General features: G+C 36.7%; 1 protein-coding gene across 2 annotated transcripts; it reads right to left on the minus strand.

Moving 5' to 3' along the window:
• Nucleotides 1-1,488: 1,488 nt before the first annotated feature.
• rd3l (RD3 like) lies at nt 1,489-5,858 on the minus strand. 2 transcript variants are annotated; one of them, XM_084091312.1, is made up of 4 exons: nt 5,687-5,858; nt 5,507-5,550; nt 4,161-4,430; nt 1,489-3,852 (listed from the first exon to the last, which is right to left on the minus strand). In XM_084091312.1, exons 2-4 carry the CDS (start codon nt 5,548-5,550, stop codon nt 3,486-3,488), a joined length of 681 nt encoding a protein of 226 aa, XP_083947438.1. In that variant the 5' UTR covers nt 5,687-5,858; the 3' UTR covers nt 1,489-3,485. The 2 variants fall into 2 exon arrangements, with proteins under 2 accessions (XP_083947438.1, XP_083947437.1); XM_084091311.1 differs by having other exon boundaries at nt 5,507-5,858.
• Between the last annotated feature and the right edge of the window lie 10,937 nt (nt 5,859-16,795).

Consider the following 16,795-nt stretch of genomic DNA (forward strand, 5'->3'; position numbering starts at 1 on the left):
CAATTAAAATAAAATAAAAACAAACAAACAAACAAAACAAAAAACCGGAGAATTTTAAAGTACAAAAAGAGCAAAAACATTCTCAGTTTATCACTATCAGAATAAGGCAAATTCAATTCAGTATTAAGTTAACTTGAATCGCGAAAAGAACTGGACTATTCACAGTCCAATACTGGGACAAATCTGAGACTATAAAACATTTGCCTCGATTCATGTGTCCCATTCAGATGTCAAACTTGCGGAGAGTCTTGATTGTCGATGTTGATTCATTAAAGGCGCTTAGAAAGGCCTGGTCATATACGGTCCAATAAAAGAAAAAAGTATGGCTTAAACGATAGTGAATCTGCTTGAAATGGTCAGTGATCATTTACTATGCACACTGAAATCATATAGCATTTATTATCAGCGAATGTACTCACCTCTAATATATAAGTGCACTGGACCACACGGAGAAGGTCACTGTTCAGCAGCGATAGCTCAACAGAGATGTAGTGGCGGAAGATGTCTGTACGTTTCCGCTTTGTAATTAAAAGCCCCGGAATCAAAATAAAAGTCCGTATGTGGCGAATGTATTTTTGTAACACTTCAATTTATTTCTGGTTCTCCATATAGTCTCTTATCGATAGACTCTTTTAGATAAAACATTGGATTTTTAATTAGATGTAATAAAATGTTAGATGTTAGAAAATATTATTAGACCACTTGATCTCTTACTTTGTTTTGAAAGTCCACAAATAAATCAGAAAATGAAATAGGCTACACTATCTAAATTATTGAAGTATTTCTCTGATAAAAAAGAACAGCATAAAAGCCTTTGTATATATTAAGCATAGCGTCAGTTCTGGCATGTCACGTTAGTCAAGCTCGCATCAGCTGACTCAGCTGATCCACGTCTACCTATAGGAATACGACGCCTATCACTGTATTCATATATAAGCTCCTTCAGCATTATCAACAGCTATCGCGTTTCTCAGGAGCCAATTCCCTCCTCCATCCCCAGCTCCTCCTCTCGTCAGTCAGGATTTGGCATTCTGATTAACCCTGAATCAGACTAAAATTCTCAAATTATGTTGAGCATTAAAATTAATTAATGATATCTGCAATACATTCATGCTGGTTCTGTTCTGTATACCCTAAAGGGGGTTATTGCTGCTCTCCCTGCTCTTATCTATAGGCTGCATGGATGCGCAGGGAGACAATCCTAACTGCAAGCTAATTGTCAATAGTATTTGACGATATGGTCCTGACAGAATTGTAGTACAGTTCAGAAATAATTTCAAGATAGATAGATAGATAGATAGATAGATAGATAGATAGATAGATAGATAGATAGATAGATAGATAGACAGACAGACAGACAGACAGACAGATAGACTGACTGACTGACTGACTGACTGACTGACTGACTGACTGACTGACTGATTGATTGATTGATTGATTGATTGATTGATTGATTGATTGATTGATTGATTGATTGATTGGTTGTTTTGATAAACTTTAATTGTGTAGACATTTTAACAGCAATGGACAGACTGAAGAGAACAATAAAGCTTGCAGGATTCAGAAGGAAATAAATAAAACTGAACAAGCATATTGCATTTTGAAGACAATTCACACAAAATCACAACAACAACAAAATCATTAGCAGAGAAAAATGCGATTAAAGACAATATTGCATCTGCAGTCTATTGTGTTGATGATCACAGACTCCTGAAGAGAACTTTGTCTGGCCCAACAGTTATTCAGCAGTCAAGAGTAAATAACACTGCTAAGATGGAAGCTTTATGATCAGCCCTCTCACTGTAGACAATTACCAAACCTATACTTTGCCACATTCAGTCCATGCAACATGAAAAGCACAGTTCTGTCACTACACAATAAATCAACAAGCAGAGAATATTAGATTGTATCTGTGATGTGAAATGCATGGGAGAGGTGAGAGTGCTAGGTAGTTCATGGGTACATGCAAGAAGCAGGACCACTGATGCGCAAAGGCAGTGGTGCAATCCTCTCCCCTCAGGCTAATCTCTGCTCTGTAATCCAGAAATATAACTCTGAAAAAATGACAGATTAGACTGGATATCTGGGTTGACTGCTCTGGGTGTATAGTGTGTGCTACTTTCAGATTGATCAGTCATTATAGCAATGGAACCTGGAAAGCTGAAGCACAAAGAAAAAATTTAATTTGAATTAGAAAAACAAATGGACACAAATGCAAAAGCAATTCTAAAGTGAGACAATAGCATTAAAGGAATAGTTCTAATAGTATTAAAGGATCAGGAAGAAAATTCTGTCATTATTTACTCACCCTCATGTCATATGTATGCTGATATTTTTATGCTTTTATTTTGTCCATTAAACACGAAAGTAAAGTTTTTTGAAGAATTATTATACAGTTCTTGTAAAAAATAAAAATAAAATTAAAAAAAGTTCATAGTGACCAGGGGCTGTTAAAAAGATCCTAAAAAATACCATAAAAGTATATAAAAAGTAGTCTATATAAACACATTATATTATTAATAACAACAAAAACAAGAATAATACATTCTTTATAATTATTTATTTTAAATTATCATTATGATTGTTGTTGTTGGTGAAGTTTTTAAAAAGTTTTAAATTGAAAAGTAGCTACTTTTTTTCCATTTTATTGATCAATTACAAAAAGTTTATGGTTCATCTTCCAAGTTTAAACATCACACCACATCATTTTCATGTTAATCACTTTTAATCAGTCTAATTTACTTAAACTGCTGCGCAGGATTAGATTTTTCGATGTTGAAAGTGTATATCTGTGTCTGAGATCTAGGGAACTTGCAAAGAGGAAAGACATGGAAAATGACCGTGTAGACTTAATCTCATGAGAAAACTAAATTATTTTATGAGTTGGCGATTTCGCATGAATTTGTACAATGTGATTCGTATGATATTTATGAAAAAAAGTAATTATCTTTTGGGATCCTGACAGTCAATGGGGTGTAAACAGATCATACAAAAATGGATGAATGAGAATGTACAAATTCTTACGAATTACCCACCAATTTGCCAAAACTTAAAATAGTTATGAATGGAGTGGTGCAGGGATGATGTCAAAGCCCAAGATTTTCCTATGGGGTTTTATAATGGGGGTTTTCAATTTAATGATACTTTGACGTTTTGTTCTACAACATAAACTGCACGCACTCACTCCCCAATCTGTCTTATCTTACTAATTAGAAACATACTGAAAAAGCAAATTTTGGAGTTATGTTTATTTTTGAAAATGTATGAGTGTGTGTAATTTACGTTGTAGAACAAAACGTCAAAGTATTGTCAAGTTATGTTTACCACAGGCTTTATTTTACTCATAAATTGAAAACCCCCATTATAAAACACTATAGGAAAATCTTGAGGGAACCAGTGGCGAATTAGTTTTTTGGGTTTTGACGTCATCCCTGCACCGCTCTATTGCCATGAGATCGTGTTGGATGGATCTACCATTAGGTCTCTCACAATGTGGTGCTGTAGGCCTCATAAGCGAACGGATGGCAAAAGGGCAAACTCCAATCTCTGTGGATAGAGTAGGGGCAAGCAGCACGCAAATGTTTATCCACATAACTAGAAATGGTAGGAATTTCCTCCCTGTGATTCCCTGACTCCTCTGACAAAGAATTAGATGCATTTCCAGCCATGTGGTTTCTATCATTACTCTCTATAGGTGGACTGGGAGCAGAGAGAATATTCGGTGGAGCTGAAGGGACTGGACGTCTCTGCATGCCGTCTTCCTGTCTCCTCAGGAAGTCCCTGAGAACTTGCTTGAAGACACCCACCAGTTCCCAGGGAGGGATGTTATTGTTGGCCAAAAGATCATGGAGCCTTGATGGACCACAATAAAACGTTTAGTAAAATATTAAAGCAATATCACACAAGCACTGTAATCACATCGGTGTTGATATTTAGACAAACATCTGTCTGGAATGCACAAACACAAACTTGCGAAGTGACAAATGTAACTAGCTGCTGTTTACTTAAAATCTTGAGAATAATTCTGCACAGTTTCTTGCCTTCTACATTTTTATATGATTTTTTTAGAGCATTTGAAGAAGCATTTTAGAAAAATGGCTGAAAAAATATAAAGAAATGGAAGCTAACATGCAGGGCAGGAGTAAGAGGACTTGTTTTACCTGGAAAGTACAATGGCAGTGTGTGAGGGTGGGATGCGACCACAGAGGCGCTCTAGCTGGCGGTGTTCAGAAGCGGGTATAAGGGCAAGCAGGCTTGGGTATGCTGGGGCGTGATGGTATCCCAGGATGCCACGGGAGATGCAGTACTGGTTTTGAACCTGAAGAGCTCTTTGCTCCAGCTGCCAAAGCATCTCACGCAGCAACATCCGACCTGGGCCTCCATGTGTCACGCATCCATTTGTGTGGGGCCAACCTAAAGGCATGGCTGGGCTGTAGGAGCAATAGGAAAGCATGTTGCTGATACAATGCTGTATACCAAAGTGACTTTCTCCTATGATCATACTCTGCCAATGAGATGTGACCGTTCATAAAGAGCTTGGTCTTCAGTGGACAGTCTTTCACACCGTATCACATCAAGCTCTGTAGTCCACATCTTCAACTGGCAGTTTAGTTAATTCAGCAACATTCAGTTCTCTCCATCAAGCTAATGCTAACAACATCTGCAGAACAGTCATGTTTGTTTATCTTATTGTTTTTTGTCGACCAACATATATAACATTGCTTATTCACATAATTACACACCATAATCAGTGATAAACAACTGAGTCATGTTGAGAAAGGAATGGCAGTTTATAAAGCCATGCTAAAAACAAGCTAGCCTATTTGACGGTCAGGCATAAAATGCACTTCACAGATGCACATCAATTTAGCGTAGTACTAACAATGCTCTTGATGTTTCCAGGTAAATTTCAAATTGCATGCCCTTTTGAAAAAAACTAAGCAGCCAAACGTTGCTTGCTGTGTTTTGGAAGATGGCTGGTTTATAGCTGGTCCAAGCTGTTCATTAAGGTTAGCATGGTCACCTTGTTCAAAAAACAAGGAAAACCAACTGTAGCTGGTTTGTTGGTGGTCAAAAGTCTACCAGCTTGAACCAGCGAATGACCAGCTAATCACCAACTTTACTTTAACCAGTTAATCAGCTTGGACCAGCTAACAACCAGCTTAAACCAACTAAAATGTTCCAAAACGGCAGGGTGCGTGACCTAAAAAAGATGTGAAAAGACAATCTTGTAATAAACATAGATAGATACAAACAGAGCTCTGAAAAAAGACAATGAACTGTTGAGAAGATAGATATGAATCGAATGGACAGCTACAAAGGGACAAAACCAGGGCAAAATTGTAAAGTTGACAACTGAAACAGGAGACCGACAGAGAGGTGATGGATGGAACAGAATTTACAGGAAAGGATCATAACCACCAAAGGATTCACCACAGAGGATATGGGTTAAGGCGAAGAAAAGAATGGAAATTACAATAAATGACATTTAAACTGATATTTTTACCTTGTGGGTCTTAGAGGTTGAGGTCCATGATGCCTTGACTCCATCTGATACCATCAAATTGCACCAGGTTATGTAAATAAAATATGTAAATTAGTAAATTAAACCAGACTGTCAGATATAAAATTAGAGGATACTGACAAAAGTGGGGAAAGATGGACAGATAATAAGGAAAAGAGCAACCTGAAGAAATAAGTATTCTGGCAGAAGAGTGTAAGAGAAACTAAAATAAGGCGCTTGTGCAAGAAGAATGTCAGACAAGCAAAATCAGGAGAAAAGCAAAGACAGAAAGAAGAGAGAGAGAGAGAATGTGTGCCAGTGACATGCAGCAGTGTGTGGACGACTGCGCCGGGCAAAGTTGAGATGAAGAGAGTGACTCTCTCTCCTGCCCACCGCGTCTCTCTGCTCTGATAACCCAGCCCACTCTGACACACACACACACACACACACACACACACACACACACACACACACACACACACACACACACACACACACACACACACACACACACACACACACACCATTTTGGCTCATATAACAGCAAATTGTTTGAAGTATGCATCCCGCTTCCCATCATTCAATATACTCTTGCACATGGTATTAAATTCATCCTGAATTTCATGCCTCAAAACTTGCCTAGGGTAAATCAGTCCAGGCTTCTTGTTTTCAACAGTAAAACAGTTAATTCAGTGTGGCAGTCTGAGTAAAATTATCTGGAAGAAATGTGCCCTGTGTCAGCATGTAATGTGACCCAGTGCCAAGGGGAATTATGTCAGTAAGGGAACAAAACGAGAGTTCCTGGTCTGCTCAACAATGTGACATACAGATGAATAAACCTGTATTTTTGGGTGGAAGATAACAATTCTGTCATGTTTAATCATGAGTTAATCATGAGATTTGGAGATGGTAACTAAAATGACTAACAAGTTTCTTAGAGATCCTTTATATCACAACAAATAACTGCTTTTGTGTGTCTTACACTTCACATTTGACTGGAACACAACATATGTGTTTTCTTTGACACAATTTATTTATCCAGCAGCACGTGAATCTTAATGAGACAAATAAATCAAGCATAGTAACCTACACTGCATTCACTACATGACCATGGTATGTCCATATTTATGTGGATAAAATATGGCAAGCCGTTTTAACTTTTATTCATTTCCAGGATATGAATTCTTGATATCAACAATTCAATTTTCACTAGTTAAAACGATAGTTATTGATATCAGAAATTAGATTTCTACTAGTAACAATGGCAATTTTTAATATCAGGAATTACATTTCCACTAGTAACAATGCTAATTCTTGATTCAACAATTGAATTGCTACTAGTAAAATTTTTCATTTTTGATATCTGAAAATGTATTTCTGATATCAATATAATTTCAGATATCTAAAATGGCTTTCTTACTAGTAACAATCACATTCATGATATCAGAAATTAACATTGTCACTAGTGAAAATGGAATTATTGATATCAAAAATGAACATTGTTACTAGTAGCAATTCAATTGTTGATATCAAGAATAGAAATTTCAACTAGTGACAACTGAATTCTTGATATCAAAAATAAAGGTTTTTACTAGTAAGAATTGTATTTCTGATATGTGAAACTGGAATTTTAACTAGTAAGAAATCAATTCTTGATATCAACAATTGATTTTGAATGGCAGCCTATGGTGACATTTCACTAGTGAAAATACAATTACAGATATCAAGAATTATAGTTTTTACTAGTTGAAATTGAATTGTTGATATCAAGAATTTTCATTTTAACTAGTGAAAATGTAAATGCTGATATCAAGAATTAGCATTGTTACTAGTGGAAATGTAATTCCTGATATCAAAAATTGCCATTGTTACTAGTAGAAATCTAATTCCTGATATCAATAACTATCATTTTAACTAGTGAAAATTTAGTTGTTGATATCAAGAATTCATATCCTGTGAATGATTAAAAGTCAAAACGGCTTGCCTATTGCCATTCCCAGGATATAAATTGTTAATATCAAGAATTATAGTTTTTACTAGTTGAAATTCAATTGTTAATATCAAGAATTATAGTTTTTACTAGTTAAAATTCAATTGTTGATATCAAGAATGAACATTTTTACTAGTTGAAATGTAATTCCTGATATCAAAAATTGCCATTGTTACTAGTAGAAACATTATTCCTGATATCAAGAATTATCATTTTAACTAGTGAAAATTGAATTGTTGATATCAAGGATTCATATCCTGGAAATGAATAAAAGTTAAAACGGCTTGCCATAATGAAAAGCATTTGTGCACATAAGCGTTCATCACAGATTGCAGTTGGTGTCCATATGGAGGCCTCTGGGAAGGCTGCAGGCTGGATGGTCTTCTGAGACTCATAATCACAGCCCAGCACCTGGTTCTGGTTCTGGGTCAGGTCAGGGTAAAGCACCAGACTGCTGGCTACACCACCTGCCCTGTGCATATGCCACAATCGCATTTAGATTACATGTGTAATGTATTGACAACTATAATTGCAGAAACATAAGCACCATGACCGACAGGGTGACCGTGATTTTACCAAGTACAACATGTTCCTGGATCAACATCTTTGTTGAATCTCGAATAACATTCCAATAAACCAATAAGATTTGGGGGACAAGTTTACAGTTTATGTGAAGTTTTAGGCTTGCAACCAACCAGGGTTAGGTGCTTCTATCAGTGTTATTCACCTATCATTTTACTCTGATAACATTCTTTATGGATAACTTATGGGTAGGATTAGGTTTAGGGTTAGGACAAAATTTTCTGACAGAAATGTTGTTCCAGGATCAACAAAATATGTTGATCCAGGAACATAGGCTACTTGGCAAAATTATGGTGACCTTGCTGGCAGCAAGAGTCATTCGAACTCATTTTGTATATATAAATGGGATATTAAAAGTGCTTTGAAAATCAATATAAGCAGTTTTCCCAGTTTTGTACAAAATAACTAAACATTATCATAAATAATAATAATAATAATAATATGGTCACTAAAATGAAGTCATTTAATACATTTATTTAAAAATAAATCAATTTATTTCATTTTTTTTGCAGGGGAATATAGAAGAGAAATTATCATAATCATCATAAATAATAATAATAATATGTATGTCAGCTAATTATAAATAAATAAATAAATAAATAAATAAATAAATAAATAAATAAATAAATAAATAAATATTTTCTATTTATATATTATTTATTTATTTTATTTTTTGCATGGGAATATGGAAGAGAAAACTGGCCCTAAAACAAATTCTTGAGGTCATCCTACTTCACTGCATATTGTGTTGTCAGTGTTATTTTTCCATTCCCACTCCCAAAATGTAAAAGATGCGTACATGTGTGAGCTGCAGTGCAATTTGTAGCTTTCCCTCACAGCTTAAGTATGAAAAGGTAGACCATGGCGGCAAAACACTTCATATCAGATCATTGTCGAGTTATTCCTGTATTGCAGACTCAGACCTTGAGACATGACATCATCTGATGTCCAATTATTTCTGTCAACCGTGTCATGTTGTATTATTTTCAGGGGGCTTAAGGACTCACAGTCTTGCTATAGTTCACTTTTTTCATCCGTCTACTGAACACTTGGGACTGTATTTCAGCTGTTTAAGTTTTGGAATAGCTTTTTGATACATGCTGCAGATGAGCTTTAAAACACAATAATAATTCCAGACATTTATTCAGCACCGTTTGATCAATTCCCGTCTTTAATTGTGAGCTGTGCACCTTTTGTACGAAGGGAGAAAGAAATCCACTGGAAATGGCACAGGACCTTTCACTGCCCTCACTAAAAACCCTCTGAGATTCAGGCCGTCAGTGCAGTCAGTCTCAAGTCGTCAGACGGGGTGAACGTAGCAGTCCTGCCACACATACCCACACAGAACACAGAAAGAGGCTAATTGTGAGTGTCAGTCTGTGTTCTGAGGTGGGTGATGTCATTGCCACTGGCAGGGAGTCTGTGATAGTGATGATTTGGGACATGGCTGGTGTGCACACATACATACACCAGAGGGCAGTGTGCATGCTTACATATGGGCTTTATTGCTTTATATTTTACACTATATCTAAAAATATTCATTCTAACAAATTAACCTGAATAATAATTGTTTAAAGGAACACTCCACCGTTTTTTGAAATAGGGCTTATTCACCTTCTTTCCTACATTTAGATAGGTGGGCAAATGCATTTTTGTCTCAGTGCATGCATTGTTTTAGTTTGACAGGGTCGGCGCTAGCTTAGCTTAGCATAATGAATGGAATCCTTTGTTGCCAGCTAGCATGTCCTGAGTAAAAGTGATATAAAAAACAAATAAACACCTAATTACTTCTTGTGGCCTGCGTATTCACAGCGAGTACAAATAGCGATGCAGATTAACACTAGGCGATTTCCTATGCAGATATTGACTTGGGACTATATTAGGGGGAAGCACAGGCAAAGCACTGCTACTTGGGCACAGAGATATCACGCCCAAGTAGCAGTGCTTCGCCTGTGCTTCCCCCTAATATAGTCCTTAATATATAAGTCAATATCTGCCTAGGAAATCGCCTAGTATTAATCTGCATCGCTATTTGTACTCGTTGTGAATATGCAGGCCACAAGAAGTAATTAGGTGGGGTTTTTTTATTTTTTATATCACTTTTACTCAGGACATGCTAGCTGGCAACAAAGGATTCCATTCATTATGCTAAGCTAAGCTATCGCCGACCCTGTCAAACTAAAACAATGCATGCACTGAGACAAAAATGCATTTGCCCACCTATCTAAATGTAGGAAAGAAGGTGAATAAGCCCTATTTCAAAAAACGGTGGAGTGTTCCTTTAATATATAGGCTATGTATCTTTAAAAGTACTTCAGAATTTCTTTCTTTTGTTGTTGAAAGTAATACTTTTATTCAGTAATGATGTATTTAAATTGATAAATGTGACTGTAAAGACTTTTACATAGTTACAAAAAAATCACGGCTTCCACAAAAATACTAATCAGCACAACTGTTTTCAACATTGATAATAATAAAAAATGTTTCTTGAGCAGCAAATCAGCACATTTCATAAGGATCATGTGACACTGAAGACTGGAGTAATCATAGTGCCATCACAGGAATAAATTACATTTTAAAATATATTCAAATAGAAAACAGCTATTTTAAATGTGAATAATACTATTAATTTTACTGATTTAAACAAATAAATGCAGCCTTGGTGAGCATAAGTGGTTTCTTTGCTCTTTTATAGGCTACAAAGTCTTGCTAAAAGGTTGAGTCTCTTCTTTCATCTCAATCTAATCTGTGTTGAGACATTGATTGACATCTGTTTAAACTGTCATCCACTGTTCACAAGTCCATCACTCTAAGAGTCAAGACACTGTATTTGAATGATTGAATAACTGTTGTAATTTCTTAATTCTTAATAACCTCTACTCATTTCTTCTGGTCTTCTAAAGTGCTTCAGTTCTATTTTATTTGCATGCCCCTTGAGTTCTTTTGGCTTGTGAAAGACACACACAAAAAAATCAAATCTATTCTTATTGCAGTTGGAATGGGCAATGGTCTGTTCAGACAAAGAGAGCCAGGGGAAGTGTGTGCGTGCATGAATGAGACAGAGCGAACCCATTAGGCCTGTCTGTCTTACTGACTGACAGCAGCATGTCCTCAGGTGAACAGAGAGGTAAGAGTGTGCATTAAGAGTTTTATCTCTGACATCTCCTCCCCTGGCTCTTTTATGATTACTAACCATTATTCCCAAAAATCTTCAAAAACCTGCCTCTGCATTTACCATGTCACCTCAAGCACCTTTCTCTTGCCCCTTCATGATCAAAAGTAGTTCTGAATCAAAACTAATCAACCAACAGAAATGTTTGCTCTCACGTGGTACACAGTCATTTGTGAGGTGTTTGACATTTACAGACGAATTTGTCTGACTTTGCTAGATTTTTAAATGGTTTTGGGCACTGTTTGCTTTTTCACCCTGTCATGAGGTGTATTTGACAAAGTGACATTGGTCAGTCATGTCTGGCCTTTAGCAGTTTGTGTTTATGAGGGCGCAGTTGACCTTTGCTCAGGTACAGCGAGTTCCCAACATACAGGCAGGAACCTCAAGGCCATCCGATCCCACTGTCACTGAGTGTGAGCAAGGTGAAGGAAAGGTCTAGAGATTGTTGAGACATTGAAATAAAATAACTTCAACTTTTATTTATTTATATAGCACATTTAATAGCAGCGTTGTTGCCCAAAGTGCTTCACAGTTACCTAAAAACAGTAAAACATACATGTATAAAAATATTTATCAAGCCTAGCAGATGAAGGCATGACTACACACTCTCAGACATACCCCTCACACAACAGTATAATGAGATCAGTGTAGAGAGGAATAAAACTAAATGAAAATAAGTTATATCTACAATGTACAATAAAGCTACACTGTGTAGGATTTTCTCCCATCTAGCGGTGAAATTGTTTATGACTAACAACTGAATATTACTTTCTAGCCCCTCCCATTCCGAGGGCGTTTTAACACCTACGGTGGCCGTATTATTTCAAATCTGCCGGCAGTCGCGAGTAATCTCCCCCTCGCATTCGTCACGGTGCCACTGAATGTAAAAACGCGAAAGGCGAAGCTTGAATTTCCAGGTATGTCCCTCTTTGGCTAATGTATTTTCAAGATGGAGGCGCAACATTGAGAAGGGGTTTTATCTTAGAAATCAATCTAAGCTGATAAAAACTCTTCTTTACAACAGAATGTATCTGTTTATCAAAGCTTTGGGATGAGTCGATTATTACACCAAGATTTCTCACACTATCTTTCAAGAGTACTGGCTATCTTCTCTTTGAATTTTGGTGGACCAAATATTGTAATTTCAGACTTTTTTTCATTAAGCTGGAGAAAGTTTTTAGACAGCCAAACTTTAAGCTCATTCAAACAGTCCAACAAGGACTTGAGGGACTGTTCGTTCCCGACTTTGAGAGGTAGATAAATCTGTGTGTCATCTGCATACATATGATAAGAAATGTCATAGCGGCGTCAAATAGATCCCAAAGGACACATGTACAGAGAAAACAATGTAGGACTTAAAATAGAGCCTTGAGGGAGGCCGCCATATTTTAAGGTGGCCGCAGAGGATGAAGCATTTGCAAAATTAACAGAGAATGTTCTGTCCTCATGAGTGAAACCATGTTAACGCTCTTCCACGAATGCCAACCTCACACTCCAACCGGTCTAAAAGAATCAAATGATCAACAGTGTCAAATGCGGCACTGAGATCCAATGTAATTAAAACAGCTGCCAGCCCAGAATTAGTTGCTATTAGCAGGTCATTCAGCACTTTTACCAGAGAAGTCTCTATGTGCCCAGCTCTGAATCCAGATTGGAAATTATCCAGGATATCATTCTCACATAAAACCAAAGTAATTTGAAGTAAAACAACCTTCTCTAATATTTTAGATATAAATGGTAATTTTGAAATTGGGCGAAAATTATTCAGATCAGTAAAAACAAGGCCTGGCTTTTTGATTTGGGGAGTACCCTGAGACAGGGTGGAACAACACCATTTGATAATGAACTATTCACAATAGATAGTATACCAGGGCCTATGGTTGCAAACACATCTTTAAAAACCCGGGGTGGAATAGGATCCAGAGGAGTAGATGACAGTTTCATATGCTTGACTATATCTGCTAGAGCTGGAAGAGAGACAACATCCAAAATATGCTTTATTTATTTATTTACTTACTGTCAGGTCAGTGAACTAATTCACCGCATGCACCTCAGCATTCAAATATGGCCACCTCAGACTCCATATCCCAGAATACACACACACACAGACAGTGTTCTATCCACCTTATTTTTAAACACTGAAGTAAGGTGTTTTGTGTGAATGTACGAGACTTCCGATTTATTAGCCACTATAGGGAAATAAAAATAAGAATATATCAAAGTGCAGTAAACTGTAAAACTGTTTGAGTTACAAACCAGCGTGTTTAATTAAGACATTACATTAAAATAATATGGTAGGAAATACCAGTTTGCAATATGAAGCAGCATAACGAGTTGTTTTGTACAGCTAAAAAAAACAGGAAGCAAATGACACCGGCTGTGTCCGAAATCGCCCCCATACCCTTAAATAGGGCACTATTTGAGGGGACAGCCATTTGTAGTGGTGTCCGAAACCATAGTGGACATTATCAACTACACTCATTCAATCCCACAATGCACTGCAATAAGGAGTGTACAACCGATGTACGCTCAACGGCTAGAGAATACCCATAATGACCTGTGAGAGTCGCACGTCTGACCAGAAGTTGGCGCTGCAGCTGAATCATCAACCCATTCATTTTCCAAACCTCTGCAGCGTAATATCATTCAGGTATAACTTCTGTTTTAATTGATTATTAAATTGTTTAATTAAGGTTTATACATGCTAGATTCCATGAAGAGTTCAAGATAATTTTTTTCATTACTACTAACTGCCAATTTGCTAAGTTTCAAATGATTAAACAGCAAGTAGCCTACAAACTGCAAAAGCGTCAGTCCTTCCGGCGCACTCAAAAGTCCGTATTCACTCACTCGTTTTCATTCACTCCTTCAAGTGAACTATATTAGTGGAGTAATGTAGGGAATAGTGAATGAGGGTATAGGGCGATTTTGAACACAGCCTGTGTGTGTGTATTCTGGGATATGGAGTCCGAGGCGGCCATATCTGAATGCTGAGGTGCATGCTGTGAATAGTTTACTGACCTGACACTTACTTACTTATTTACTTATTACATACATTAGCTTCAAAGGCCAAATGGAATTTCCAGAATTTCTAATTTGCCAACTTGACATTTGGTAAATTCTCTGAAAGCATGCTGTTGAACGTAATGTGGCTTAAGAAATTAAGGCCAGACTATATTTAGATTTCTCATTATTAGCCATTTCACTTCTCAGTCATCTATAAGACCTTTTTTAATCTCTTTGCTTCAGCGTTTCTCAGATTAATGAAGAAGATTTTCTTCTGAAAGTAAAGCTATAGGTCCATTTGGAACAGCACTGAGTTGGAGGTCATGTTTATAAATGGCTCCTGACATGCTTTTACTAGTACTGACCATGTTTCCACATCAAAGAGTGCTGTATTAATGTGGGACACGACAGCTATTTCAAAATGAAAACAGTTTTATTTTCTTACTCCATTGCCAGATTTTCTTTCTTGTTTTAAGCATTGACTCATTTAATTTTTTGATAAATTTATCAGCAAACAAAACTTCATATCTTATCTTGTTTCTCAAGTATAGTAAATGTCTCGATTTAAGAATGTTTAGATATTTGTACTGGAAAACAAGACAACAATAATATAGTTATTACAATGAATCTGAATGATGACCATGGAATATTTTCAGTAAATAACTTAAATTTCAGTCTGACTTTGAATAGGCTATAGTAAATTGACGTATAACGTATAACGTATATACGTATAACGTATAAACGTATAAAACGTAAGTAGCCAACCATCTTTACTGATCACAGAACGTTATCCTGATGGTTCTTGTGTCAATCTCGAGGTTTTATCAAATTTGAACACTATTTACAGACAGAGCACGCAATAATATCCTGTTTTTGTGATCACACTCAGTTATTTCCAGCTCTTCGAATGCTGACCACCACACCCACTGTCAGCCAATTCCCTACTGTCCCTCCACAATGATTCTTCCAGCACACCCTCCCGTTTCTCTAAAACGACGCTGCAGTTCTCTGTGTCACCAGCAGAGGGCGAGGCGAGCTCGCGCATAGATGATGTCTGATCATGTCTGCACACACAGAATGAATCTTTCAAGACAGATGATAAAAATGATTATAAACATCATAATGACAAAAATTGAAGATTTAATTTAAATTTTAAGAGAACGTCTCTTGTCTAAAAAATCCATTACATTAGTGTGTGTGTCTGTGTGTGTTCCATATTTTGAGCAGATACAGATCCCGCTGTTTTCCAAGTTCGTCCCACCTGTTCCTGGAGCGAAATTGTAGCATTTGGACAATATACAGGTACACTGGGCACACCTAGCAGTGCCAGCTGACAGATGGGCAGCGTCCTAATTCAAGTGCGTCATCTCCAATCTGCATTCATTATTCATATATGTACTGTAACACAACAAACATCACTGGCAGGTAAATATTTTCACTTCCTGAGGCTACGCAAATGTTTTCTCCACTTCCTGTTAGCGTTGTCTAAATGTAGAGACCAGGGATGGTTGTAACACTTTTTGCTTCAGCACCTGCTATAACTCGCAGAATTCTTTTAGCTTGAGTTCTCAAACGTTTACAAAGTACCCACATTTGTTTACTACAAATGGAACCAATTCAACCCTCTACAAGAATATCACAGACCTCGTGAGTTGATGTCAAATACATGGTGTTCCTTTGTTACAACCTACCCCACTACTGGGGTTGGTTGTTGTAACATGCTGGGGTAAGTCAATTAGACAAAAGTAGTAAAAATGGATGCCATACCATATGATATTGTTCAAAAACAGATTTTTTGAAATAAAAGAACAATGTCTCTCTCTCTCAATAACAGACTGTGACTGTGTGTGTGTGTGTGTGTGTGTTTAAATTTGTGTTTAAAGTTCACTTAATAATAACACTAGGCTACAATGTACCTAATTAAATAACATCTTTGTACATCTTTAAGTCTAACAAAAAAAATAACATGTCAATGTATGTGTGTGTCTATGTGTGTATATTCTTAATCAGAGTCACAGTTCTGACAGATGAATGATGCTGGTAAGTTGTAACCCTGGAGTGCAGGCTTTTCTTGGGCCCAGAAACTGCCTAGGGCGCATTTCACCCAAACCTTCTTTGGCTTTCAGTTGTTAAATTGCTCCATGCAAACCACTTTATATAAAACACTGGCAGAGACACCTCTGTCAGTCTTTCTTTCCCATGCCTATTATTTAAAAACATTAAAATCAAGAAAATTCTTAGTTATATTCTTAGTAAGCAGATGATTGTAACACTTTTATAAGTGTTACAACCCACCCCACCCCTGTCAGCCAATGTTTAGCTAGCTGTATTAGCATAGTGGTTTGAAATTAGCAGGGGGAAATGCATCACATATTGCCTAAGAAACTACTATTTAAACTAATATAAGTCAAACAATTGTATCTACAATAGTACAGATAGTTACTAAACAAAATATAGTCTTGGCTAAAATTTTTACTTTTTGACCTCAAAATCAGTTTTTTTCCTCTATATATTATGCCTGTTTCCAGCCTTGACAATCACC

This window comes from Abramis brama (genome assembly GCF_963993115.1).
Source record: "Abramis brama genome assembly, chromosome: 18".
NCBI classification, from domain to species: domain Eukaryota; kingdom Metazoa; phylum Chordata; class Actinopteri; order Cypriniformes; family Leuciscidae; genus Abramis; species Abramis brama.

Bases quoted from the DNA above. Each gene is read 5' to 3' on its own strand.
- rd3l (XM_084091312.1), bottom strand. From the start codon at position 5,550: ATGGAGTCAAGGCATCATGGACCTCAACCTCTAAGACCCACAAG. The intron at 4,431-5,506 runs GTAAAAATATCA...TTGCTCCTACAG, and splicing joins CAACCTCTAAGACCCACAAG to CCCAGCCATGCCTTTAGGTT. The intron at 3,853-4,160 runs GTAAAACAAGTC...TGGTCCATCAAG, and splicing joins ACTGCCATTGTACTTTCCAG to GCTCCATGATCTTTTGGCCA.